The sequence below is a fragment of the Megalops cyprinoides genome, chromosome 12, assembly GCF_013368585.1.
Source record: "Megalops cyprinoides isolate fMegCyp1 chromosome 12, fMegCyp1.pri, whole genome shotgun sequence".
Taxonomy (NCBI): domain Eukaryota; kingdom Metazoa; phylum Chordata; class Actinopteri; order Elopiformes; family Megalopidae; genus Megalops; species Megalops cyprinoides.
Genome location: NC_050594.1, coordinates 11,938,407 through 11,965,879, shown reverse-complemented (window position 1 = coordinate 11,965,879; position 27,473 = coordinate 11,938,407). Strand labels below are relative to the sequence as shown.

Here is a 27,473-nt window from a genome sequence, read left to right as displayed (position 1 = left end):
GTTCTGTGTTTGGCCTTTGATGGGTTACCAAACAGTGCCGCTCCGCTGCCCTTACCTGGGTCCTCTTCTCCTGCAGCAGACTGAACCTCTCCTCCTGGGCCTGCAGCATTGCCTCCAGATCCTCCTGCTTCTTCATCAGCTCCAAAACATCTGGAACAGAGTCCTGTGGGGGAACCACATGCACCAGCAACATGAAAGGTCTGCTGGACAAAGGCCATGGCTCATAGCTCGCCCAGTAAATGCTTAATATGAAACATCACTGACATCATTCATACTCTGTTTCACTTGGCTAGATATACAGATTATGAACATAAATACTTATATAGATGAGACATTTATATCAATGCCAAATATATAAACATGAGAAGTATAAACAAAAAGTATGAAAAAAAGTCTGGACCACATAGCATGCTGTATATTTTGCTGGAGCATGATCCTCTCTCCCCCCAACTCACCCCATACCCCTCTGCTGTCAACCAGCTTACTACAGTACTCATCCAGTACTCCTACAGTACTCACCCCCTAAATCACCAGTACTCATCCCATATTCCTATAGTGTTCATGCCGTACTCTGACAATACTCACTCACACCACCAGTACCCTAACTTTACTTCATACTCCATCACTATAAACAGGGTTTCTACATGATTCACCCCATACTCCTACAGTACTGAAAAATCACACCACCAGTACTCTTGCTTTACTCCTGCTGTACTCACCCCATACTCCTCTGCTCTCAGCGCAGTCTCGTGGCTACTGAGCCAGTGCTCTGCCTGCTCCAGCTCCCTCTGCAGCTGCAGGATCTCCAGCTCCTCCTGGTACAGCAGCCTCCGCTCCTCCCAGCTCTCCTGCACCTGCTGCTCCAGCTCCTGCAGCTCCACCAGCCGCTCCCCCACCTGCAGGGGGCAGCACCACTCAGCTCTTAAATTCCACTTACGGTCAGGGTAACACCTGAGGGTGTTGGACAGACAAAGTGATGCCTGAGAGTTTCAGAGCAGTTTGGGCTTTTGATACATGATGTATCAACCTATAATATCAACCTATAATTTTTATTTTACAGATTTATCCACTTATATTACCGATGATATATAGAGGCAATACAGGCTGAGTACCTTGCTCAAACAGCAAGGCATTGCCACAAATCACACCTGCAGCCTCTGGGTTACAGGCTCAGCTCTATAACCACAACATCACACTGCCACTCAAAGGTTTTAACATCTCTGATTGGAGGTTACCTCTTGACTCATGAAATTCCCGCCTTCCACAAGGTGTCGGCCCTCCTCTTTCACAGCCTGCGATTTGTCGAGCTGCCTGTCAATCTGTAGACGGTACTCTTCATGGCGTTTGAGGATCTGCTCCAGGTCCCCACCCTCCCCTCCTAGCCCCTCCCCTCTGACCAGAGATAGGGTCTCCTTCAGCCACGCCCTGTAGAAGGTCAACAACACAACACAGCCAATAATCATTTCTGCACAGCTAATGATGGGAGAATGAGGCTTTATAGTCCTGAATATACAGACATCATATCAACCACCACATGTGATTTGAAGCAATCATAATATTTTTGCTTTTTAAAGGAAAGTATCTTGATATGTTCATATGAATCTGATATTTGTGATATGAAAGTGACAAAATATTTTGCCTCCAATATTAATACATTCATGAAAGGATGCAGCAGTCAGTTTAAGAATCAGAAATTCAGTGTGCAATGCTCTTCTTAGAAAATGTTTTTTCTTTCTGTTTGGAGAGCTCATCAGAACACCCTTTTTCTGTGATTACATTACTCAGTCACTTAGCTGTACTTTGCCTGTGGGTCTGTCTGATGGAAAGGAAAAGGGTGGTGAGTCCATTTTATTCTTGTGACTGTCCTTATTTATCCAATTATTCTGCCCTGTTGGACACTAGTCATGAGTGTGTTCATCTCTCTGTCTCTGTGTCACTCAATCAATCGGTCAATCAATCTATCAATCCATCAGTCTGTATTGGGTGTAGCACCCTTTAATTTCAGATTGTCAAACAACACTTTATAGGGCATAATGTAGCCATGCAGAATCAAAAAGGTGATGCTGAATGGGGAAAAAGAACGAAGATATACCCCTGGAAATATCTGGGGAAAGACTTGAGCCATAAAAATATATTTGTGTTGTATTTGTCATAATATGAGTCACTAATTGGCCGTTGCTAAGGAGATGAGAGAGGCATGTGTAAGTTCAGTTGTGGGTGTGTTAAACTAAAAACTGTACATATTTTTCAAGTTGGTGTGTTGTTTTTGTCAGATGTATATTAACTTGCTTATGACAACTAGTTTTGCGCAACAATGCCTGTGGGGCCATTTGAACTGGTGTAGAAGACTCACAGCAGCTCCCTGGATTCAGTGAGGTATCTCTGTGCAGTCTCTGCCTGGCTCAGTCTTGCCCCGCGCTGGGATGCCTTCTCCTGCAGGCTGGCCCAGGTCTCCTCCACCTCCTGCAGCCTCTCTGCCAGGCTCTCTTGCACCTGGGCGTATCTGCGGCCGAGGGCCGTGCCCTCATCCTGAATCCGGGACACCTCCTCCCCAATGGCAGCCAAATCTCTCTGCAATGAAACACACCGAGCTCCACCAATCACATGCCTTCCCTAGACAGAGGGCAGGACCTAACACAGCTCTGTTCCCTGGGATAGGCAGTTGAGGGTGTCATTTAGACCAGACTGCTTCAGCCCAAAGTATCTTTGAAGGATAGTAATCGTTTTTCACAAGCTGAGTATCTCAAAGTTATTCTCCTAGTAACCATGAAATGATTTACACCTTCACTTTGTGTACCCCTGATGCATTATGAGTGTTCATGGTGGCTGCAGTTTTTGCTGTGGGAATCATTCAATTTCTCTTAAGAGGGGCATGTCCCCTGTGTGCCCTTTGACCCTCCAGTGTGCCCCAGGCCTTATGTACCTCCAGGCTGGCGTGTTGCCGTAGCAGCGCCTGGACGCTCAGCAGGTCATGACCATGATCCTCAGAGTCAAGTGCAGCCTCTTTCTCAGTCATCCAGCCCTTCAGCTCATCCACGTCGTGGTCAAACTGGTGCACCTCACGTGCCGAACGCAGGTTCTGCCAGTAAAACACAGACAGTGCTTTTAGCTATTTCAATCCACAGTAGTGCAACTCCCTGCAGCATGTTGCAGTAAAAGTATTCAGAATTACCTGAAGATTTAAAGTTCTGATTCAAAACTGTATACCTGGTAAAGCGTGCATATATCAAGCGACTGTACTTTGTAATTACACAATTTAGCTCATGGGATCATAAAAGGTATCCATGTGTGTCACCCCCATCAGTTCACTGGGTGGGGATTTGCATCCAAACACCAATCAGAAGTGAAAGACTGAAAAAGAGCAGCTCTGACCCACAAAGCTCATTGGCTTCTGGCTTCATTGGCGATTATTACCTCTGCTCTGCTTTCCACGGTCTGGTGTAACTCCTCCCACAATCTGTGAAGCTCCTCCTCTTTTTTCTGGCCTTCGGCTGACTTCACTTCCTGTGCAAGCTGCAGGACAGAGCTGAGTTTGCTCTGTCCGAGACCCTGCACTTCTGACAGGAAATCCTCAAACTTTTTCTGCAACACCTAGATGAACAGTACAGAGAAATTTCCAGAGTGAAATACATGCTGTGTGAAAACCACAAAACAGCTTTTTTGCATTTCTCCCCTTTTTCACTCATAACTTTTTAAAAATTTCCTGTCGTACATTAGGTTTATCTCGCCACAACATCCTCTACACTTGCACAAGAGTGCTGGGGCGTCGTGAATGCAATCTTCTGATAAACATACGCATAAACATGGGACTCAGCCTGTGCCTAGAATGAGTGCCTTAGATGACTGAACCACTCATGAGTGCTTTGTGCTTAATTTTTCAGTTTTGACTGCACCACTCATTATTAGAGTCCAACCTGGGGACAAGAAGGGATGAGAGCTGGCAGGAAAACATTGGAAAAAATAGATTCTTTCATTTTGAAACTCCATGCCAGTATCCTTTCCACTAATATAATGTATATTAATTAATGTTCAGAAATAACGCTTGATGATATTTTGAATATTGGATTAATAAATGATAATAATAACAACTAATAAATTTAGCTTGCACCAGTGACACAAATTGTAATAACCTCAGGAACTGTAGTGCAACAACTCATTGGTAACAAATACACACATGACAAATATGAAGCACTGTTGATTGGATTGTGAGATTTCCCAGGTTTTCTGATCAACCCTTCCTTATCCAGACTGTGAAGTTGCATTCCTCACTATAAGATAATCTCTTGATTTTGTATAACCTTTATTTCAAGAGGAAGGTACACACACTTGTCTCTTCGTTGTGATTGAGGGGGGAACCAAATGAAAGAGATGGCTAAAGTATGGCCAAACAGCTGTAGGGAGAATGATTAGATGGCCTTGCGTAAAGAGGCAGTATAACTACTCTTAGCATAATCGTGCACTTATTTGGAAGTCACTCTGGGTAAGAGTGTCTGCTAAATGATGTAATGTAATGTAATTCAGAAAGGGAAAAACACCAGGAAGTAGAGGTTACTGACACTCTTTCAGTAAGTGCTATGGGATTTTCCATTTGCTCCAAGAGAAAACCCTGCCCCTACTGGCCCACCAACACCACCCAGTGTCCCCCCACACCTCCACATCCTCCAGGTCCTGTCCGTACTCCTCTGACTCCGCCATGGACTTGCGGGTGCTGATCCAGTTCTGGAGCTCACGGGCCTCTCTCTCGAACACGTACAGTTGGAACTGCTCCTCCAGAGCAGCTCTGCGGTCAACAGAGAGCTGCAGCAGAGTCTGGTACTGATCCAGCACGGGCTCAAGGCTCTCACTGACCAGCTGACTGAAAAGACATGACACACAATCCCATGTCAAAACAATCAGCATCAAAAAGCCTCCCCCCCCCGTCTGTGAAATATAGACTTCCCACATGCATACATTACATTACATTACATCTTGCAGTACATTAGTCTGAAGGGATGAAATGAATCATCTTAATAGTTGTAGCTTAGTGTTTTTTGAAAGGGCTCTGTAAGGTTTGAGGTTTCCTCAGTACAAGAGCCCAGTCAAAGTGTTTGGTGGACACCCACCACATAAGCTTGGTCCATGGTGTAGGCTTGGTGTAAACTTTCAATAAGCCTGGTCCAGTAAGTCCATGGTGACATATCTGTATTGATATGAAGGCAGACTGATCATATTTTGTGGGGGGGGTTCTGTGTCTGTACCTGTTGGGGTGTCCACAGTTCTCCAGCTTAGCTCCTGTCTCCTGCAGTGACTCCATTTTGGGTCTAATACTCTCTAAGTCCAGGTCCAGAGTGTCCAGCTTCCGCAGGAGGGCCTGAGTGGACTCTGCACTCTTCCCAAAATCTGAAGACTCCAGCATGGGGCGTCTCTCTTCCATCCACAGCTCCATCTCAGACAGCTGGGAAGAGAGAGAGAGAGAAAGAGAGAGAGAGAGAGAGAGAGAGAGAGAGGGAGGGAGAGCGAGGCAGGGGGAGGCAGAACACGACATAGAGTGAGGGAGAGAGAGAGCGTTATCTGTGAGTCCCTGTGATCATTTCATAAATAAGAAGAAATTTGCCTTGCTGCATGACTCATGGCATTGTCACATAATACAAGCCCACAATTATGTTATTTTGACTAACAGAGAACAGAGGAAAATGAAAGCCAGGGTGTGGTGGGATTCTGAGGAGAGGGTTCAGGAAGTGAGGCCAGTGGAGAGAGGAAGCTGGGGTGTACAGAGAGGCTAAATTAGCCCAGAGGAGGTAGAAGTATTGGGGTCGGAGGAGACAAATTTAAGGCTATGGTCATATGGATACCTCTGCTAAGTATGTCTGAATTTTCAGAGCCTCTTGCAGCAGGCGCCCTCTCCTGTCTGACTCGGTCCTAAGGTTCTCAGAGAGCTTCCCCAGCTCTGCCAGTCTCTCTCCGATCTCGTGAGAGGCAAAATGGACGCCCCTCACCAGGCTCTGCCCTGCCTCCTGCACCGCCTGCACCAGAGGGGCACGGCTGGCGATGTCCTGCATCAGGACCTGCACACACAGGGGCAATACACATCACTCCTACTGAGCAGAGTGTCAATGGAAACAATGCAGGTTTACAGGGAGGAGCACACAGAGGCTGCTGCAATGAATAACATCATTACAACACATTATTGGCATTTAGCAGATGCTCTTATCCAGAGCAACTTACTTCAGTTACAGTTAAGTAACCCAAGGGTATAGCAGCAGTGCCCTAGCGCGGAATCGAACTGGCAACCTTTTGTTTACAAGTCCTGTTCCTTAACCACTATGCTACACTGGCATCCTATGCCATATTGTGTAAGAAGGAGACTCCCGTCACAGTGCGCTCTGACCTGGTGCTTTTTGACCAGTGACTGTGTGCTGTGCAGGGAGGAGCCCCAGTCCTTGGAGTAGGCCGAGGGCAGCTTGTCCTGGATCCAGACCAGCTCGTCCTCCATGTCGCGGTAGAACTGGAACAGCAGCTGCCAAGCCTCCAAGGCCTCTCTCCGGCTCTGCAGCGGCTCTGCCAAACTGTTATACCTGCAGTCACCACAGGGGGCAGAGCTCATGAATTGGGGAGAGGGAGGTTTGATGTAAAATTGAGTTCGCAAATAAAGACAATTCCATTTCTGAAGGTGAAACAGCATGATCTTCTTTCAGTTTTTAAACTCAGTTTAAAAAAACTCCTCTTGATGCTTCCCAATTAATAGCTGAAGTATTCCTCTGCCATGGTGTCATTAAATTACATTTCATTGCGTTAGCAGACGCTCTTATCCAAAGCAGCTTCCAGCACAATAGAACAGAAGTGTATCCACTCAACTTGAATGAGCAACAGTATCAGACCAGGCTAACAACACTCCCAGACCAGTGACTGTGAGCATAACACTATTCAAGCCCTGCCCTTAAGTTAACTTGTGCAACCTGGCTACACAAGAAAGCCAGGTATCAGCATTCTCGGGTGGGATGTGATAGTGCTGGTGAGGTGTGGGGATGGAATCCCCTACCTGTGCACGGTCTCCCCCACCCTCCTCTGGATTTCCTCGGCCAGGAAATTGCCCTGGCTGCGGAACTCCTTGGCCATGTCCACCAGCCCCTGGATGCGGTCCAGGTGGGCCTCCACGGCCTCCTCCAGCTCCTGCAGGGCCTTCAGCAGCTGCGACACGGACGCCAGGTCTGTGCCGCAGTCCTCGTTAGCGGCCTCTGTCTCCACGGAAACAAGCCAGTCCTCAATGTCCTCCAATGAGCGCTGGAACTGTAAGGCCTGCAGATGCAGACGCAGAGATTACAGTGCTGTGAGTGTATGTTTTAAGTAATTTTAGAGTGATGTTATCAGATAAAGCTAAAATGATTTCCTACTCCTTCCACCATCTGGAAATCCAGGTATAGGCCAAATCCTACATATTTCTCTAATCCAACTGGATTCATGGTATTTGGGAGGGAACAGTAGAACTTTACTTCTAGTAGCAACTTGTATTATCACATGTAATCCTTTGTTTTGGTGTGCAATACATGACTGTCTGGAACCCAATCCTATAATCAGCTCATGTAACTGCACACACACTGACGCTTTGTGTGCTAAGAAGCCTCTGCTCTCTCACAGTAAATCATAATTCAGTTTTCACAGCTGTGAGATGCACTACCCATGCCCCCATACTACAGCATCAAACAGCCCCTCCCTGAGCCAGCTGTGTTGTCACTGGTCAATGCCGCATTCAGGTACTCACTTGATAGGCTTGCTGCAGACGTGACTTCTTCTCTTTGCAGTTGCTCAGAAGCAGCTCCCAGCTGCCTTTCATCTCCTTCAGTCGGGTGTTGATCTTACCAGGAGCAAAGTGTCCAGCAGACAGCATCTTCTCCCCTTCCTGTCAGTAATCAAAGGGCATGTTATCCCCCCATCTCTGACCCCGACCTCATAAACCCACTCCCCCCAAACAACTGCCTATCAGCAAGAACCTCAATCACTTGTGAAGCGGCTAATATTGATTCAAACAGGAGTGGAAAGACAAGCGATTTTGCAGTGCTGTTTAGGCATGATGTGACAGACGTAAGGAATATGAAGTGGGTCTGCGAGCAAGGTTCATAACAATGTTCTCATCACTCAGCTAAACTCCAATGGCCAGTGTCGTTACCAGTTGAGATAAAAGCAACTTGCTCCTATCTCCATCGGCAACAGTGCTAATTAATAAGGTCTCAGGGAGTGACATTACCGGTGAAACCGCTCTCCTACCTGCTACCCTTCTGGCTTCACGTTAGACTCACACAAGCTACTAATTTCAGTTCTGCTACACAAGCACCTTCGTCAGAGTCCCCACGCGGTTCCGATTGGCCAGGATCTCAGCTTCAAAGCTCTGGTGCTTCAGCAGCTTGGCCTGGAGGTTGGTGGGATCCCTCCAGCTCTCGTCTAGGGCCACAGTGTTCTTCTCGCTCAGCCAGGAGCACACCTGTACAAGGAGCAGGTACCAGCCCACAGGAACAGGTGAAACCGCAGCTGACAGACATGCCCATGGACATGCCTCACATATGAGGGGAGGGGGGCAGGAGAGAATTGGAGGTGTCCAGACAGCTGGTATAAGTGTTACCAAGTTAGAGGCAAGTGTTATGGAGCCAAAATCTGCCCCCTCACCTCATGGCTGCTGCCCAGGAACTTCTGAAGCTGCAGAGACTCTTCTAGCTTCTTCCTGCGAGCTTCACTCTTCTCTATTAACTTCCTTTTTCTGGTGAGAAAAGACGTTCAACAGATTTAACTCTGTGGAAGGTGTTTATGCCCAGCACACAAAGTCATTATTCTTATTCTTATTACTGTACTAACACTGCTAATGATATTAATAAAGATATTGTGCACATATAATATATACATTTGGCACCAAAATCTTTCCCTGGCTTTTTTCCCCCACAGAAACACTCTCTAGGTGCCTTCTGACATTTGCAGGGCTTCAGTTTCAGACTCTCCCTCCAGGGAATTTCCATATGGAGAAACTGTTTGTTAGTACAGACAGAGGCAGGTGCATTAGACGCATAGAACAGGCTCAGACAGCCTTTGGAAAGGATGATGTGGTCGGCCCAGTCTCAGCTCTACCTGAGAAGCACTGCCTGGCTCTTGTTGCGGATGTTGTCCGAGTCGAAGTGACGCTTCTGGATCAGCTGTTGGGCCAGCCGTTCCATCCCCTCCACCTGTTCCATCTGGGCATCCAGTGTCTTCTCAAACAGGACATGCTTCCTCTGAAGAGCCTCCACATCAGACAGGGAGCCCTGCATGCACATGGTTTAACCGTCATCCCCACAGCACTCATCCAGGGACTCCTCATACATCCTCACAGTCAGACACAGTTAGTCAGGTGATGGAGAGTTATAGCTATCAATATAAATGTCTGTAATCTACAGTAACTGTGATTTAAATGTAAACCTTACCCCCAGGTCTTCATTGGCCAGGAAAGCTTCTTTGTTGCTCAACCAACTCTCACTCTGCTCCACGTAGCCGAGGAATATCTGAAACCAGGAAGAGCTCCAGACTTTAATGACTCATGGGGCACCAAGACTGAAATTTCAGCTGGTGTGCATCCTTAGCTCTTACACCAAAAACTACAGGATTCAGATTCAGAATTCAGCTAAACAGAATGTACCTTTGCAAAACCAAAAAGAGCATTGTCTGTACATATATGTGGCTTTACCTGGAGCTCCAGTGCCTGGTCCAATCTCTGCTTTCGATCCTGCCAAATCTGGTTAAGTCTGGCCTTAGACTCTTCCAGACTGGTCAAGGCCTTCCTGATCTCTGGGGATGAACTGTGTCCAGACTTCACCAGACTCTGCCCAAAATTCTTCACTGAATCAAAACGCTCTCCACGGGCATCTATCTCTGCCTGTAACCAAAGACACCCGCCAATCACCATCTGTTTAACATGCAAACCAGCAGGCTTGTTTTATGTCTTGATCTGTTGTCTTTTGCATAGCCTATCTTGTTTGGATGAAACCGAAGTGCGGAGATTGCCTCTGGGGCATTACAAGGTATTTTTTGGGGGACTGTAATGGGGTATATGACCTTTCTGTCCTGATGCTCAGCAATGAAGCTCTCCGCCTCTGTCTTGCTTTTGGGCAGTCCACTCTTCTCCATCTCGGAGCTCTGCTTTAGGACCCAGTCCAGCAGAGGGCGCTGGTCAGCTTTGAACAGCTGCAGCTGATGTGCTGCTTGCAGTCTCTCCTTCCTGCATGGGCATTGGTAAATTAGTCCTCAATCTACACAATTTCACACTTCTACCTGTTACAATATGTGCACTGCACTACAACTGAAACAGCAAATACATGTTATGCGTCATCTCTCTGAAAACCTGAGGTCAGTTTAAATATATATGAATTCCTCTGAACCTGTACATGCAGATGTAAATTAAGTAATAATTAGATTGTGGCCAGGGGGTTATCAATAGGAGTCAATCAAAATTGACTGTAGGTGGACTGTAGGCACAACCACCCTGTAACGTGACACAGCATTGTATTGTGATTATTTCATCTTTATCCTTATTGCTAAGTTATCAGGCACAGAATGGCTGAGTGGGTGGAGTCTAGGAGGCCTTGCTGATCTCCCCACACATGCTCAGTGTCCCTCCTGAAACTACAGATCCTTACCTGAGGCTGACTTCCTTCTCCAGGTTCACCAAGGCAGTTCGCACTTCCTGCTGTTTCTTGGCGAGCTTCTCTGCCATCGCTGATATGCTCCTCACTCGCATCCTGGCCTCTTTTTCCACGGCCTGGTTCAGAATCCAGAGAGAGGCCAACATTGGTCTGATTTCCTGCTGTAAGTACACTGTAGAGAACCTTGTAATTTTCCAGTACCACTGACTGGCTACTGACAGCTGACTGGCTACTCACCGTTGCCCTCTCCTGGATGACCCTGACCTCACGCTCTGTCTCTTCGTGTCGACGCATCAGATTCTCTACACTCTCCACGTCCTGGCCGCAGTCTGGGCCACGCATCAGAAGCATCTGCGTACCCACACAGAGGAAAATACACCTCAGTGATTAGGGTGTCTTATGGAAACCAGCCAAACAATGTGAACTGATTGGCTGGGCTTCCATGATGGACTCTAAATAATTGTCACACATACTCCTAATCATTCCCCTGTCCATTCAAACTGAGCATCATTTCATTTGCATGAATGTTTGAAAGTCAGGTTTCTCATGTAACTTTTCAGTCTTCAAGCTGAACATTTTCAAAGGCAAGCTGCATATTTTCAATGAAAAAAAGGTAAATAACGACAAGAAATCATGAAAATGATAAGTGCGTTGCTGAGTTCTGAACTGTTTCCATTTACAGTTGATCAGAGTTTTTAGACGAGCAGCATTTAGTTTTGGCAGGGTTTGATGTTCATAATATTAACATTACATTTAGCAGAGGCTTTTATCCAGAATTACTTACATGGTTTACATTTACATTTTACAGCTGGATATTTTAACAATCCATAATGTATCACATATAATAAGATAGTCATATTTACCCATAATACTCTGCAATTACCAATGACTCAATTAGTCCAAAAGTGATTGACACTCACTACACAAAGAAAAGCAAACCTGCATTCCTGTATTTGAGCTAAAGAAAGAAAAGATTTTGAATATTCAAAATATAAAGACAACTTACGTCAAATAAGGAAAGGCTTAACATGCACTGTTATTGCACTTGTAACCAGCAAACTGGACCCTTTGGCCTTTAGCCATTTTTGGTCACATTCATTTGACAGCTGACTTGCAGAGCGTGAGGCAGCAGAATGGCTCCTCCCTCTCTCCTGCAGCACAAAGTTGAGCTTGGTCAGTGCTGAGGGCGTGGCCTCACCTTTTCCCCAGTCCTCTCACGGATCTCCTCCAGGTCTCGAATGAGGGAGTGGACCCCCAGGGCCGCCTCCAGCTTCTTCCTGTAACTGTTCAGGTTGCCGTGGAAGTTGTTCCATCTCAGGTAAGGAGAGAGGGACAAAGAACTGTGGGTCACCAACACTGTCACAGAACAATGAGGAACAGAAAACTCCCCTTGGAGCTAACAGTCTCAGATCAATCAGCTGTCACTGCCTCATGTTCACCCTGTCACCTATTAAAGAGATCCCACTGACCCGTTCAGAGGCAGGCAAAGTGGCACAGCAGTTAGGAAAATGATATTGTTACTGTAAAGCTGCGGGTTTGACTCCAACTCCACTGGTGCTGTGCCCTTGAGAAAGGGAGGAACACTGTACACTGTGAATGTCAAGCATTAGTGGACAGGTGAATGACTGCTTCTCTGGCTTAATGGATGGGGTGACCCAAACCTCTTTTATTCACTTCAGTGGATTTGCAGTGAATATTCAAGACAAGGCACCCCTTGGACAGAATACACAGCCCCCTGTTCCTTACTTGGAAAAAATGGTTGCATTACAGATTTAGATTTGTTTTTAGCAATGTTTGAGTATATCTGACTATATTTTCCTTTGTCATTGTATGATTTAAAGTATGTTTATTGCTCTCTAATGATGCCATTATTACCGTTTATCTATCTGCAGTTGTACTCATATGTGTATATTTGAATACATACCTCTCATTGAGCTGCTGTTTCCTCTGCTTCACTGTGGCCACTTCCTCCCTGTTCTGCCGCTCCAGCCGAGCGGCCATGTTGTTGATCGCCTTGATGTGGGCATCATCCACTGTCACTTCCTGTGCACACAGGAACTGAAGTCAGTCTTTTCAAAATACGTATAGTTCACACTATTGTTACTTTAATTACATTATTTTCAGGACTTGTTATTCTAGCAGTATTAAGTGTTATGTTCTCTCAGTCTTGTGACAACATAATACTTAGCCCAAACTCACCCCCCGATCACCCAAAACTCACCCCAGAGCCGGCACCCCTGAACTCATTGAGCTTTTTCAGCAGCTGTAGCCCATGTTCATAGTCCTCCCCAACATCCCCCACATTGATCATCACTTCCTGTTTGGGGACAGGGACAGAACCAATGTGTGTATTAACCTCAACACAGGCATTCTGAAATCATAGCAGGGGTGGTTTGAAGCATTAGGTAGGGCTGGTACCTTCTGCCTGATCCAGGCCTCCACCTGCTCCACCCTCTGAAGGAACTCCAGGAAGTCTCTGTTGTCTTCTAGCATTTTCCCCCTGGCTGCGACTGCCCTCTTCAGTGCCTCCCAGTGGTCCTTCAGAGCTGTGACACTCCTACGCACCTCCTGGGACTTGGGGTGTCGCAGTGACACAAGCTCCGCCCCCGCCTAGAGTCAAAGGCACTAACTGAGCAGGTTGTCTGGTCGACACACACAACATTGGCCTGTTTACATCACAAAACCGGTATCCTCAAAGTCTGAAATTCATCCTGCAACGAACACAATGTTCTGTCTATCCAGGCAATGCTCCATTGCTTTGTATTCTTCTTCCACCTCACCAATATGGGGATGTCAGCATTAGAACAGCAGCCTCTTGTACCCCCTCTTTGTTTCTACCTCCATCACTGCATACAATATTGTGTCACTGCCCCTAGAGTTTACCCCCAGATATTTTGCCTCGACTAACTATTAATGTGAAAATACATTCATTGGATATTAATTGTGTTTCATATCTTCTGGGGGTATTTCTTATTCTTATTGGGTCTACATTTTGAAAAATTGTGATTAAAATGCTTTGTAAGCCATAGGAGATATGCAAAAAGAAAAACAGTGATATAAATAATCAATATAACATTTAAGAAAGACTGGTTTTGAACACCACACCTGCTGTACAGAGTCAATGATCTCGTTGTGGGCCAGTATCTCCGCCTCAAAGACCTGGTGTTTCTGAAGCAGCTTCATCTTCACCTGAAGGTCACTCAGGTCCTTCTTGGAGTCCTCCTGCATCTTGTGCATCCTCTCTGAAACCCACTCCTCCGCCTGAGGAACGCACACACGGTGATGGGTCACGTGGCCCCTTGGACATTAAAACCATGTTCTAACCCCTCTCATTACCCCACTTCCAGGATGGGGTACCAGCCAGCTCTTGCTAACAATGTAGTGTGGGCTTTGCAACACTATCTACTGTATGATACCCCAACTTATTACAGTCTGAATATTAGCCAAATAGACATGATACTACAATTCCCAGGGGCTACAATTCCCACAGTGACTTGTCACCACTCAGTTCAAAACAAGGGCAGCAGGAATTTACATTCAGTCATGAATGACAAAAGTGCATACAAAAAGGTATTGCTAACAGATTCACAATTCAATAGAAGTTGTTAGATAACATATCACATTCTGTCAAGTGTAATAGCAGGTGCAAGAATGGTTTAGCAAATGTGTTTTGGGATATGGGGATGTTCGGTACCTCTGCCGCGTCGCGGTTGAAGACGCACAGCAGTCTGGATATGGCAAGCTCCTCCGTGCGTTTAGCGGAGAGCTCTTTGATGCGGCTCCTCCTGTCCAGCAGAGCCCGGAGCTTGCTCTGGACCTGGCCAGCTCTGTCCCTCTTTATGCCCTCCTTCTGGAGCCTCTCAGCCAGCTCCTGCAGAGCCACCACCTGCGGGCACCGTTACAGTCGGGCTCCAAGTTAAGCACCATGCTGAAGTCTAAGTCTAATGCATCAAGGGGGCTGAAACCTTTTCTGTGGGTCACAGTAATTTTTTTCACTTGTTCTGCAAATCGTATGAAATTACACTGATTTGTTTGTTTGCTCGGCTTGACACAAATGTTTACCACATGAAGAGATATCATCGTTACTCTCTGGGGAGAAAAACGATCCAATTTATATAAACTCATGGACAGTTCTAAGGGAAAAACATCCATATGTTGGATACTCTTTCTCCTGCATATTTCCCTGGTGTAAAAATCATAACCTATAAATAATATTTCTATAGATTAGCTTGTGACTGAGACTCTTTCAGAGAGTCTGAATGGGCAGTGGAGGATCATGGGTATTCTGACCTTTTCATCCTGGGAATGGAGCAGCTTCTCAAAGGCCTCATGCCTCTTAATGAGCACTTCAGTCTCGTCCACTGAGGCACCGAGATCGCTGCTCTTCAGGAGAATCTGAAAAACCAGAGGTCCCCATGCTGAGGATATGGCTCTGACATGTTCTTCTTAGGTTTCAAAATGTCTGGATCTACAATCACAATTAGTCTGCATGACTTCTCCAAACCATCAATGCATCTTTGCAAAATCTTGAATTAAGTACAGTTATGGCCAAAGGCCTGAAGAAGGCAGATGACTATAGGGCACACTTGAAATCTAATGATAATTATCTCAAGAAACTGGAGAAACTGGACAGAAGATTAGATTAGATAGATTAGACTGATATGCAAATACATGCTTCAATAATGTTTCAAAGGTAACATGGAGCACAGGACAAATTTTCACAGGGATAGTTAAAAAGGGCTCCCTTACAATAAAAAACCCTGACATTCTGAATGGAAATCACTCAACAATAAGGCTGTAACAGATACTGACCTCCTGTGAGCTGGTGATCTTCTCCATGTGTCCTGCGTCTCTGTAGAACACCTGCTCCAGGTGAGTCACCTGCAGCCACTGCTGCTTCTGCTCCCAGTGAGCGTACAGCGAGTCCCTCTCCTCCTGCAGCGCCTCCAACCTGTCCTGGACCTGGCAGAGTCCCCATCACACTCATTACTCTGTAGTGTGTCATCTTCCACATTTTAGGATAATATTGAAGACATCAAAACTATGAAATAACACTAATGGAATTATGCAGTGACAAAAAGTCTAATGTTTTAGATTCTTCAAAGTAGCCAAAAAATATTTTTTTAAATATATTTATTTCTTTGGAAAGAAATTCATACATAGGCATCAACTTCACTATTTATATTTGTCTAAGAAACAAATTCCAAGCATTTAAGCATTCATCTTTAGATAAAAATGGCTCTGAATGCATGTTTCCCATTATCTTAATCAGGTGTGTCCAAATTTTTGACTGGTCCTGTACACACACTATACACAGGTGCAAATGCCTGTATGCAGGCATGCACACTAGCATGCACACAGGCATACAGGCATACAGGCATACATGCACACTCACCTCCCTGCTGTGAGGGCTGTTCTCCTGCAGAAGCTCGTGGCCCATGGCCACCGCCTGCTCGAAGGCCTCTTCGCGAGTGGCGATCTCAGCCCGCAGCTGCTGGTGCTGGGCCAGGTGCAGGTCGCTGGTGGACACGTCACGAATGGACTCCTCCGCCCTCATGCCCCCCAGGACCTGAGCGCACCACAAGGAGTAGTCCTGCACCTGCTCTCACAGAACAGGGAGGGAAGAAAGGAAGGGCCCATCAGACAGGGAAGCGAAGACACCTACACAGATTACACTCTATTCCTGGACTTATTACGTCTGCATCTGTTATTTATGCACCTGGATATTTCATTGACGCAATTTGGTAACAATAGCAGAGGCCCACCTTGGAATCCTTCCAGCAGCGTTTGGGTCACAAGCCCTGCTTCTTACCACTATACCACACTGCTGCCTTGTCACACTCTACACTGTATACACTCTGCACATTACAGCATTTACATTCTTAGTTGATAGTTGGGGTTAATTCTAGCTTAGATGTCATTAACAGTGTGGAACTGAAAACTGCGGACTTGTAATTGAGTTGTCTGACATGGTAAAGTAAAGCTCCACAGCCCTGTATGGTTAAAGAGTTCTCATTAAGAGGTATCTGGATAAAACAGTATCAACAGGTTAGTTACCTTTTGTAAACTGTGGTACTAAACGAGGATCAGATGATTTTTTTTTCTTTTTTCCCTTCATGCAACCCTATTTTGAAATTGCCAATTATATGTTATGTGAGTCTCACAGCAAAAACCTTTGCATTTGCTCAGGAGCGCTGAGTCAGAGAGATAAATGCAGTCCTCCAGTATACCTGCACACAGCCAACAGCTATTTTTCACACCACAAGCTAAACAGCACACCGCAGTGGAGGAATAGGGAGTGCCACTCACGGTGTTGAGGAAGAGGTAGCGTTTGCGCGCTTGCTCCAGGTCATCCCCTCTCTGCTCCACACGCGCTCGCAGCCTCTCCCAGCTCTCCACCACCTCCTGCTGGCGGTCCTGGAGCAGCTCCTTCTGTCCCGGGGAGCACAGCTCCAGCACAGCATCGGCCGCATCCAGCATCTCCTGGAGCTGAGAGACACAGTGCAGCAGGGCTTAAAAGCACAGTTAAACACAGATACACAGGACACAAGCAAACAGTTCATCACAGCCCCGCACTTAAACACAACCACACAGAACAGCGCTGAAGAGGACACAGCCATACAGTGAGACGCAGTAAAACATAGCCACACAGGAAAAAAGTCCCACAGCTGAACACAGTTGAACACAGTTAATCACAGACACACAGGGCACACTGCGTTCATACCTGCTGCTCATTGCCTGCCAGCTCATGCTCCAGAGCCTCATGTTTACGCAGCTGAGACAGCACCCCCTGCAGGTCCTTAGCGATGTCATCAGGAATGCTCTTGTACCTCTCCTGGAGAGGAGGGATGGGCATAGGTAAGAGACAATTTAACACCAGAAACACATTTACTCATTTTGCAGACAATTTTATCCAGACCAACTTACAAGTGTACACAACAGGGTTATTAGTCTGTACCTATCCTCCATTCCTAAGTGAGCTGAGTGAATGTAATGCAGCGGTCATGTGCTTCTGCCCACCTCAATGTGTCCCAGGGCCTCGGTCAGGTCTCGGTAGATCCTGTGATACTCCACAGCTTTCTGAAGCCTCTCCTCGCGCTCTCTGGCTAGGTCCTGCATCTCAGCCCAGGACACCCTGAGATATATATATAGATGTATTGATTTAATCTGCCTGGGCCATGCGTGATTACAGCTTCACAAGAACCCTTTTCAGGGAAATATACTCATACCACATTTTACATATTATGTATTTATCAATATATAATATTTGCTAATGCAATTCTGGTATAACAACAATGCTCAATCTGGGAATTAAAGCTGCAGTCCTTGGGTTACAAGCTCAGCACCTTAATCATTGACACCCCAGAAACTACCATATTGATCATTTGTATCATATGTTTGTGTTCCAGGTTAAATGTTGTTTCAGTTGCTGCTTGTTATTTGTGTTGGTAAATAATACAGATTCTGGTATTGCATGTAGAGCACCTGTGGAGCACCTGTGGACCACCTGTGTGGCATGTTCTGTGTGGTCTCAGCTACCTGAGCTCATCCTGCGTTTCCTGGATGAACCGAGCCTGGGCGTGTCCGCGTAGAATGAGCGAATCAGCAAGCTCCTGGCAGCTGTGCAGTCTCTCCGCTCCCCCCTCCAGCTGTCTGAGGAATGCCTCGAATGTCCCCTGCAGGTGCTGATTGGAGGGAGAAGACATCTATCATTTAAGAGAGCCCTCCCTCCACCAATTACACAATTCATTGTTACTTTTCTTCAAGTCCTTCTGGCTATGTTATTATTTTATCTGTATTCAATAAGACAGAAAAAGTCATTTAAGAAAGTTTTTAATTTGACAAAACAATGAGAAAGCAAATATATGTTACTAAAACAAGACAAAAGGAAGCTAATGCGGACACTCTAATGTAGATCCTGAAATGACCCAAGAATCCGACAACGGCCCAGAGGGTTTCTCTCACCAGCACATGTTCATGGTCATTCCCATAATCCTCAGAGGCAGCGACCTGAGTCTTCTGAGTGATCCATTCCCTCAGCTCTGAGGACTCTCTGCTGAACTCATGCAGACACAGGGCCTCCTTCAGCCGCTGGGCCCTGATGGACGACAGATCAATCAGTCAGACAGCCACAAAGACAAACTGCTGCATGCACTCACACGCAAAGACTGACCCTCACAAATTGCTGGTGCAGTGCTAACATATTCAGTTTGCCCCAAAAGAAAACAAATGATTGGTTATGGTATGTAATGATTGGTAATGATTGGTTGTGTCTGCTCTCTACCTCAGTGTGGCTGAATGCTGCAGTTTACTGAGCTGGCTGCTGATGCGTTCATGGGGCCAGTCCACTTCATCCTTACGCCACGCTCTGGCTGCCGCCTCCACGCTGCTCCTAAGGTCCTCCACCTGAGCAGCCAGCACCTCCATCTGCCCCTCCAGCACCTGAAACACAGGTAGCCCAGCATCCATCATTTGACATCATATCCTGTCTTGCTCTGTCACTTCCTCTAAACCTGGAAGTGTTTCATTAGTCCAAAAGGAGCAGTGAAGGCATGTGCTGTGGTACCTGGTGTTTCTTCATGAGGATGATGGTGGTTGGCTCGTTCTTGCCGTAGTCTTCGCTGCTGACCAATGGCAGCAGCTCTGACAGACGAGTCTCCAACTCTGTAGCATCCAGCAAGATCTGAGGAATGGAGAGGAAGACAGACAAGCAGGGAACATTAAAGGCACAGATACAGTAAATATTCAAGTGTTCACATTCCAATCCCCATTTTGTAAGTGTGTTTCCTATACTGTGAAGACTTAGACAGAAATAACATCTTTCAGACCTTTGAGAGGCTATGAAATATTTGCAGGTGCTATGATGGATGTGCATGAAAGCCTAAAAAAGGCCATTACAATAGATCACTGATTCTCAATCCTGCTCCTGGGGCCCCCCTGCAATCAGGTGTGTTTGGAGCAAGGATAGATAGAAGATATGCAGGACAGGGGGGCTCCAGGAGTAGCACTGTGAAACACTGCAATAGATTATGTGAGTGTTGGAGTTGTACTGTGTCAAGGTTCTGACTGGCTTAGAGGAAGTGGGTGGTACCTGTTCTCGAGTGACAGCCCTATTGAGATTGGCTGCCCTTTCCTCACATACGCCCTCTAGCTCCTCCCACTCAAGAGTCAGGTGACTGCATCTCTCCAGTACTTCTTCCCTGTGGCCTTGCATGGAGTTTCCCATGACCCTCCCCTTCTCCAGCACACGCTGCAGATGCTTTCGGTGGGCATTGACCTCTGCCTGCAACTCCTGATTGGACAAATAGCAGTGGAGGTCATGACACATGGCTTCAAAAATCATGGCAATATTTTTCTCACCAGATGTAAGAAATAACTGTACTATGAGTATACAGCACAAACTGTGTTGGATGACACATTACACAGCATTGTAATATTTCACAGAGCCCACTAGACAAAAAAAGAAAACTTATGCATTAAAGTATTAAAGCATCAAAATATAATGTTTATTTAAACAGTGAGGTCTACTAACAGCTCAATTCTCTCTTTCAGTGATAACCTTGGCAAGCAAGATAGGAGAGGAATGTGAAGGATTGTGTTGTCAACCAAAAGCACCGGGAATGGTTAAGTGGTAAGATATAAAAAGCCAGTTTAGGAATTTGATCAGGAGACAATACAATTCCCACTCTTCATATACATTCCATTGTATCTTTAATGACTTTAGTGAATCAGGACTTTGATCCCATCAGGACTAACATCAGGAAGATCCAATCTCTTGCAGTACACTGTTTCCATCACTATCCTGGGGTATTTATTTTCTGCTTGGTCCAGGGGGAAGACTGCCCCCTACTGGCCCACCAACCCCATTTGCAGCAGCAACATGGTTTCCTCAGACACATTTTCTGCACTTTCCATTAGCAAAGTTGTCTTTGATTGGTAGAAGCTTACCAACAGAGGCTTACAAAAATTCAAAATGGATATGTCAAGTCTCAAAACTTCCAGCACATTAACTGTGTGCAATGAATGGCAGCCCCACAATGCTCATAGTGAGACCCTGTCACAATGATTCTTTTTCATTAAGGTTATGGTTTCTGGACAGACCAAGCTTCAGTACATCCAACGTGTGTAAACCTACACACACTGACACCTGTTTTAGCAGCAAATTTACAGTAGTCTACTATCTGGTGTGTCCAATCAGATCTACTGATGATGGCTGGGCAGTAGGAACTACTATGAGCTGATACTAAAGAGCTGATACCATGGGTGAAATAACTGGCTGACAATAAGAGGTGTTACTATGGCTGATATTCAGAGCTGGGCTGTTACCTTGTGCTTCTGGAGCAGGTTGATGCCACTGGCCATTGACTTGCCGTAGTTAGTGGAGTTCGCCAGCGGGCGGCGCTCTGATATCCAGCTGAGCTCCAGATCCACATCGTGGTAGAACCCGTACAAAGCGACGGAAGCCTCCAGCTGGGCCCTGCGCCGATCCAGGGGGCGCTGTAGAGACTCAAACCTGCTCAGTGGTAAACAGATCAACAATGAGGTGAAATGAAGGGAGTCTGCCAAAACAGCCACTTTGGGGACTTTCTGCTAATACATGTCTCACTAGTGCAACAAGAGATCAGGACAATGGGTACAACTTAACCACAAGGCCTTTTGTTTAAAATGTGTGAAAGAAGTGAAAAGGGTGTAAACCTTTCCAAAAAGCACTGCAGAACACTTCACAATTAAGAATGACTCCCCTCATTTATGACCAGTGTATAGTAACTAGCTGATAACACACTGTAGTGACAGCCAAAGGGGTAGGACTAGATTAGTTTAGGTAGTTAGACTGGGGGAATATTAGAAGGCAAAACTGAAAAGGCAAGATTGGAAATGTATGGAAAGAAGGAACAAACACTTGGTGTTATCCCAGGAATTTTGATAAACACAGTGAGCTAGGGCTAAATGCCTAGTTTGTCTCCCCAGATAATACAACATCCAGATCATTCATAATTTCAGATGGAAGAATGCCACCTGCTGACAGCTCAACAACAAATGAGGTTTCCACCAGCCAGGACCAGGTTCCAGTGGTTTTCTCAGGTGGTTAACCCAATACATACAGCAATTCACCAAGACTACAAACTGCGGAAACTCACAGCTTCAGGTACTTCTCTGTCTCCCGCAGTATCCTCTGGGAGTCGAAGTGGTTGGTGGCCACATGTTTGGCGCGCGTGACGATGGCATTCATCTTGTCGGCCAGTTCCCGGGCCTCCTGCTCCAGCTGCTGGTGCTCCTTCAGCAGCTGCCGGCTGGACTGCAGGTTGTGACCCTTCCCAGCATCCCGCAGCATCCTCTGGATCGCCTCCATCTTCAGCTTGGAGTCCTGAGAACAGGGTTATTTTACTTCCTGTACAGCTGCTAGGGTCATTTCCTCAGTCTGTGTTCACTCAAAGTAGCAGTGGGCACTAATATTACTGCAGTAATCTTACAATATTTGTAGTGTAGAAGATCGTACAAATCCAGAAATAGTGACTCTTTAGGAAGTTTTATCAAGACTTTAACTGGGAAATGGCAGCTGCATTAAACCTATTTAAATATCACTACCCAAAATTAATTAAACAAAATAAAATACATGGTTTGTGTATTTTTGCAACATGGGCATTTTCAACACATAAGAAGCCAGTCAGAAATGCATTTTGTTGCTACCCAGATGCAAGTTTCAAACCTTTTTATGTGGACAGACTAGATTAGGCTCAGTGCAGATTATGACTTCTTCCACTGGTGCCATTGTTAGAACCCAGTAATGTGCCCTGAGAGCACTGCCCTCCCTCAGGTCACCCACCTGCAGCAGCTCCATCAGCTGCTCCTGCTGGCCCGCCTGCCGCAGCTTGTCCCCTCTCTCAGTCATCTTCCTCTGCAGCTCCGCCCACCTTTTGCACACCTGCGCGGACTCTTCCCGGACGACTTGGCGGTTGTAGTGCCCCTCTGCCAGCATCTCCTCCCCCATCTGAGACAGGCAGGCACACAGCCATTGGCAACTACACACAAGTGTTTCAAAACTGATACAGCAAGGCTGACTAATGGTGTGAGGTATCCTGGGTAATGCAGTCTTTGAGACAGCAGGCTTCATTCAGCCTCCCACACACCTTGAAAGGCATGGAAAAGCATGAGCTCACTGCTCACACACTTAACTGAGCAGCCTTCAGTCATACACAAGAGCCATTTCCCCACAGCCAGCTATTTGCATTTGTATCTGCCTGACTTGGTATTTTACATTTCTTACGTGTGTGAGAGGATATTTGCATGCTTATTCACCCATGTGAATTCTGCTTTTTCATAATCCAGGGCTCCCCTCCAATGGGTGCCCCTATGTAACTTACAGTTTTACATACAGTATCTCTCTTCAAATATGACATAATGTTCATGGATACAGTTCAAGTAAAGTATCCTGCTCAAAGATACAAAAGTAATGCCCCTCTGGGTCTTGAACCTGCTGATCTCTGCTATGCTGGGTGTTCCAGCTCATGTGAAACACAGCCTCCAGCGCACCCCCAGGCCCACCTCTCTGAGGCGGTCCAGCCGCACTTGGTTGGCTTGCATCTCCCGCTCCGCCGCCTCGTGCCTCTTCAGTTTGCGAAGGACGTTGGTGGGGTCGCGGTACGATTCATCTTGCGCAATCTCAAACTTCTCGTCCATCCACAGGAGCATCTCCTCTGCATCACGGTGGAACTCCTGCAAAGACAGCCTCGTTAGCATGGGCTGCGCAGAAGAATGCAAGTCTTCAAGCAAGAAAGTTCCACAAAAAATGAATGCTGGGGGGTGAGAGGTGATCTCTACAGCCTCTAAGTAAAAGTAAGCATGAGTGCAGCTGATTTATATAAGAAAAACATTACAGAGGCTCCTGCACATTCAATTACATGAACAACTGTTAAGAGCAGCACCACTAATGCTAAATATAGTGAAATGATATAAGCAGTCAAGCAGCAAACAATACTAGTGTTCTTATACTGTAGGGCTGTAGTATTAGTCTGTTGAGCTCATTTTATTAGGAATAAGTATCACAATGTAACTGTGTGACTTTCAGATAAATACAATAAAATAAATGCATCACAACAATCACAATAACTGGTGTAACTGTATTTCAGAAATGCCTGTTTTGTGATGATCCTAAATGGACTGATATAGAGAGAGTACCAAACAACCATAAACCCAAAGGCACAGCACAGGTGTACCTGATACTTCTTCGACGCCAGCAGCAGCTTCCTCCTCTTGTCACTGCTCTCTGTCAGCTTTCTGCTGCGCTCTTGGACAGCCAGCGCCCTCTGCTGGATCCTGAGAAAGGACGAAACGAAAGTGAATTTGTATGAATGAAAGTAAGTAATGAAAGTAAACGATAGCAATTCATATTTTTATATTTAAATGGTAAAAACTGCAAGTATGCTGAGTGCTGTCCTCACTGTTTGCAGGCAGGGTGGCGCTTGCGGGTGAGATCGCTGCTCTTGTCCTGCAGGAGGCGCACTCTCTGGTCAAGCGCCTTCAGCAGCCCTTCCACTTCCTCCTGCCTTCCCAGCAGGCTGTGCACGCTGTCCACGGAGTCCTGCAGGGCCACATGATACCTGTTCATTCAGACAGGATCCTGCAAAGCCACAGGTTTCCTCCTCATACAGACACAGATTCCTACAACACATTGGTGCGGCCCCACACAGCACTACTGTGAGCTGAGCACTATGGGAAATCAAGGAGTGTGGCAATGACTGTAACATGGTGTGGTCCGCCATCTTAAAGAAACTTTTTTTAGTGTGTACAAGGCAGTTGGACTGGATTCCCCTCTCAGGAATATTGTGTTGGGGTTCGGCATTCAGCAGGCAGATGCTACTGGCTGTAAGGATTTAGCCTGGCTGATCTGTCATGTGTCAATCCTGCTTTGTTAGGCCAGCTGTACACATCTGGTACATACCTGTGTAGATACGCAAGTACAGACTAATCACTGAAGTGATGAGAAGCACGTCCTGCTGATTGAGTGGATGAATTGCTCAACATTTATGGATACATTATCTCAGTTTTGAGTCTTCAGACATATTGGAAAACCTAACACTGACTGGTAAATGAGGCTAGTGATGGTAGGACAGCCTTATAGCTTCAGAGATTCAGAGTGAAAAAAGGAATAAAGCATGCTTATAGGTTTCACTACATACTAAAGCCATGTTTCATAGAAAATACGCACCTAAAGACTTCACATTTAATACAATGGGCAAATCCGTCCATGGGCTTTTTTGCAAATATGCTGAACAAATTTTCTTATCTTGAAATACTTCAACCCATCCATGTAAGATAACAGTTGATGAACGCATCCCAGTATGTTTGTAGGTGCTGGCTGCATTTGTGCAGTGATGGTGGTGGTGGGTGCTGTGTAGAGTTGTTCATGCAGGCTTTCATCAATCACACAAATGCCATTATACTGGTTGAGTTTTGCAAAGTGTCTTTCAGTCTTTCTCAAACTCACCCCAAGATCTTTTACTTTCAGCCGGGCTTCGTGACTGGACAGCGCCGCGTCGATCCGGTCCGCTTCTCGGTTGAACTTCTGCAATTCCAAACTTTCCTCGAGCCGTTTCCTCCGATTGGCCCACAGCTTGTCGAGCTCCGCCCACTCTTGGTTCATCTTGTGGAGCGTCTGTTGTACCTCACCTCTGTTGCTAGGTGATGAGCTGGACAGCGACTGCCCCAGCTTCTCCATAGTCTTCACCCTAAAAAGACACAAACTCTTTGAATCTGGCCAGTCAATCCTCATAGCAATAAGCTTATACAGTTCTTAGGTAATTGATCAGTAAGTGAATTACTTACTAACCTTACTAACTGAATCTTGCATCTTCTCTGAAACATGCAATACGGTTTGGTGCCTGTTCACTCATTCGTTTGGTTTCTCACCTTTCTGAGATTAGTTCAGCAATAATTTCAAATGAAGAAAATTGTACATCCAAAATGTACCACTCATTTAATTTAAACACTGTGTGCAGACTGCTACAATGTGCACTGCATCACTTCAGCTCATGTTAAAGGTTAAGTCACCCATGTCACCTGTGCGTCACTCGCACATCTCACCCGCCCCCATGCCAGCGCGTTGCTCACGTCTCACCTGCCCCTCTGGTCCTCGATCTCCTGCCACAGGTCCTGGTTCTCCTTCAGCAGCACCTGAGCGGAGGCCACGTCGGAGGCGGTCTCGTCCTCTGTCAGCCTCTCCCGGGCCACACCCGCCCACAGCAGCAGGTCCCGCGTCTCCTGCTGGAAGAGCTGCCGCCGCCGCGCCTCCTCCAGGAGGGCCCGCCTCTGCTCCGCCCGCCCGCGCACTGCCTGCAGCATGCGCTCCAGGCCCCGCACCTCCTCCATGATCGCCGCGCTCTCCGCCGGGCTCAGGTCCTGCTTCCTGTCCCGGGACACGTGACCCTTCAGCTTCAAACAGCACCCTCTTTTCATACTCCAGTAGTCTCTGGCTCCCAAGAATACTCAGATAATATGTAATAATGTAAAAAAATAATAATATCGCTGAATGACCTTATTTTATGGTTCTTAGACTGCGCTCAAAGATCACTGATGAGAAAGAATAAAATTCAAGATTTTTATTTATTTTTCTAAATAGCATCAATTTATATTTATTAATTTATATTGATAGTATTGCTGCGCTTCACACAGTCATATGTGATGACCACTGTCCATAACTTTACTGTGGTGAAACTATTTTCAGCAATTTTCAAGCATCAAGGAAACCAGCAATGTCAGAGGTTGTAAAAGGTCAACTAAATTGTCCTGGTAGTGTTAGAGGCAGTAAAGTGTAAAAGTCCTGTAACTGGCAGTGTGAGAGGTTGTAGTAAACTGCAAAGAATACCCACATTTTGGCAATGCTCTTCAGATACTCTATCTTTCGCTCCAGGGCCTGGATCTCCCTCTCGGCCTGAGCCTGCCCACGCTCCTCAGCCTGCAGGGCGGCCGCACTGCTGCCCACCTCCGCAGTGCCCAGCTGGGCCATCTTGTCCTCCAGCTGTGCCCTGGCATCCTGGCAGTCTTGCAGGAAGGACCTGACATCCGCGGTGCCCAGGAGCTCGTGGGCTTTCTCATCCTTAAGACCCTGCAGATGCTCCCACCTGATAGCAAACACACCCAATCACATCAACTCTCTGTGCACAACAACATCGAAACATATATACAAAGTTCAACATGGCTCTGTCTCTGTCAAAAAAGCAATTTAATTCATACAGATTCATACAGATTCATACAGATACAATATATTTACATTGTATACACTATATTTATACAGATGGGGGGAACTGAATAAGTGTGTTGTATTTCCTTCTGAAAGTTAGTGTTTCTTCTCCTGTGGAAGGTGCAAAAATGTGCCTGTATTTCAAAGAGACTATTCGTACGGATCATTCATGCAGGTCATTCCTTTAGATGTTTTCTTTTTTTACCCACAATGCACTTTTTGCAGTTTTAGAAACATGTGTGTGTGTGTGAGTGTGTGTGTGAGAGAGAGAGAGAGAGAGAGAGAGAGAGACAGTGTCACATCACCAGCATTCGGCATCACTATGCACAATTCTCCATGTACCTGTGGTTGACCTGCTCCTGTTTAGCACGGATCTCTCTCTGTTTGCTGTGCCCGCTCTTTACCAGCTCTGCCCCCAGCCGTCTGATGTCATCAAGCTGTCCCTTCCCACTTGCTAGTTCTGTCAGGAAGTTCTGAAAGGTAAAGATGTATTTGAATAGTTAAGAAACAGGCAATTCTCATGGTTTCTGGGAAGTCTTCTAAAACTCCAATGGCTGCTATAGTATAGTGTAGTATAGTGATGTAGTATAGTATAGTAA

General features: G+C 46.1%; 1 protein-coding gene across 1 annotated transcript in view; it reads right to left on the bottom strand.

The window, feature by feature from the left end:
• sptbn5 (spectrin, beta, non-erythrocytic 5) overlaps positions 1-27,473 on the bottom strand; it is a 46,839-nt gene that overhangs the window by 6,038 nt on the left and 13,328 nt on the right. The window contains 47 exon segments of the mRNA XM_036542226.1: positions 56-163; positions 720-896; positions 1,236-1,425; positions 2,354-2,571; positions 2,924-3,079; positions 3,415-3,591; positions 4,651-4,855; positions 5,238-5,434; positions 5,832-6,044; positions 6,368-6,554; positions 7,019-7,275; positions 7,739-7,876; positions 8,309-8,455; positions 8,638-8,728; positions 9,091-9,263; positions 9,423-9,500; positions 9,683-9,871; positions 10,051-10,213; positions 10,632-10,753; positions 10,875-10,988; positions 11,836-11,950; positions 12,562-12,680; positions 12,859-12,954; positions 13,056-13,247; positions 13,743-13,898; positions 14,332-14,523; positions 14,928-15,032; positions 15,450-15,599; positions 16,033-16,236; positions 16,947-17,126; positions 17,362-17,472; positions 17,658-17,772; positions 18,177-18,322; positions 18,603-18,735; positions 18,922-19,079; positions 19,204-19,320; positions 19,729-19,929; positions 20,964-21,150; positions 21,776-22,002; positions 22,462-22,626; positions 23,181-23,351; positions 23,852-23,951; positions 24,077-24,216; positions 25,123-25,380; positions 25,737-26,040; positions 26,504-26,755; positions 27,217-27,347. Coding sequence (XP_036398119.1) covers positions 56-163; positions 720-896; positions 1,236-1,425; positions 2,354-2,571; positions 2,924-3,079; positions 3,415-3,591; positions 4,651-4,855; positions 5,238-5,434; positions 5,832-6,044; positions 6,368-6,554; positions 7,019-7,275; positions 7,739-7,876; positions 8,309-8,455; positions 8,638-8,728; positions 9,091-9,263; positions 9,423-9,500; positions 9,683-9,871; positions 10,051-10,213; positions 10,632-10,753; positions 10,875-10,988; positions 11,836-11,950; positions 12,562-12,680; positions 12,859-12,954; positions 13,056-13,247; positions 13,743-13,898; positions 14,332-14,523; positions 14,928-15,032; positions 15,450-15,599; positions 16,033-16,236; positions 16,947-17,126; positions 17,362-17,472; positions 17,658-17,772; positions 18,177-18,322; positions 18,603-18,735; positions 18,922-19,079; positions 19,204-19,320; positions 19,729-19,929; positions 20,964-21,150; positions 21,776-22,002; positions 22,462-22,626; positions 23,181-23,351; positions 23,852-23,951; positions 24,077-24,216; positions 25,123-25,380; positions 25,737-26,040; positions 26,504-26,755; positions 27,217-27,347 — 7,725 coding nt within the window.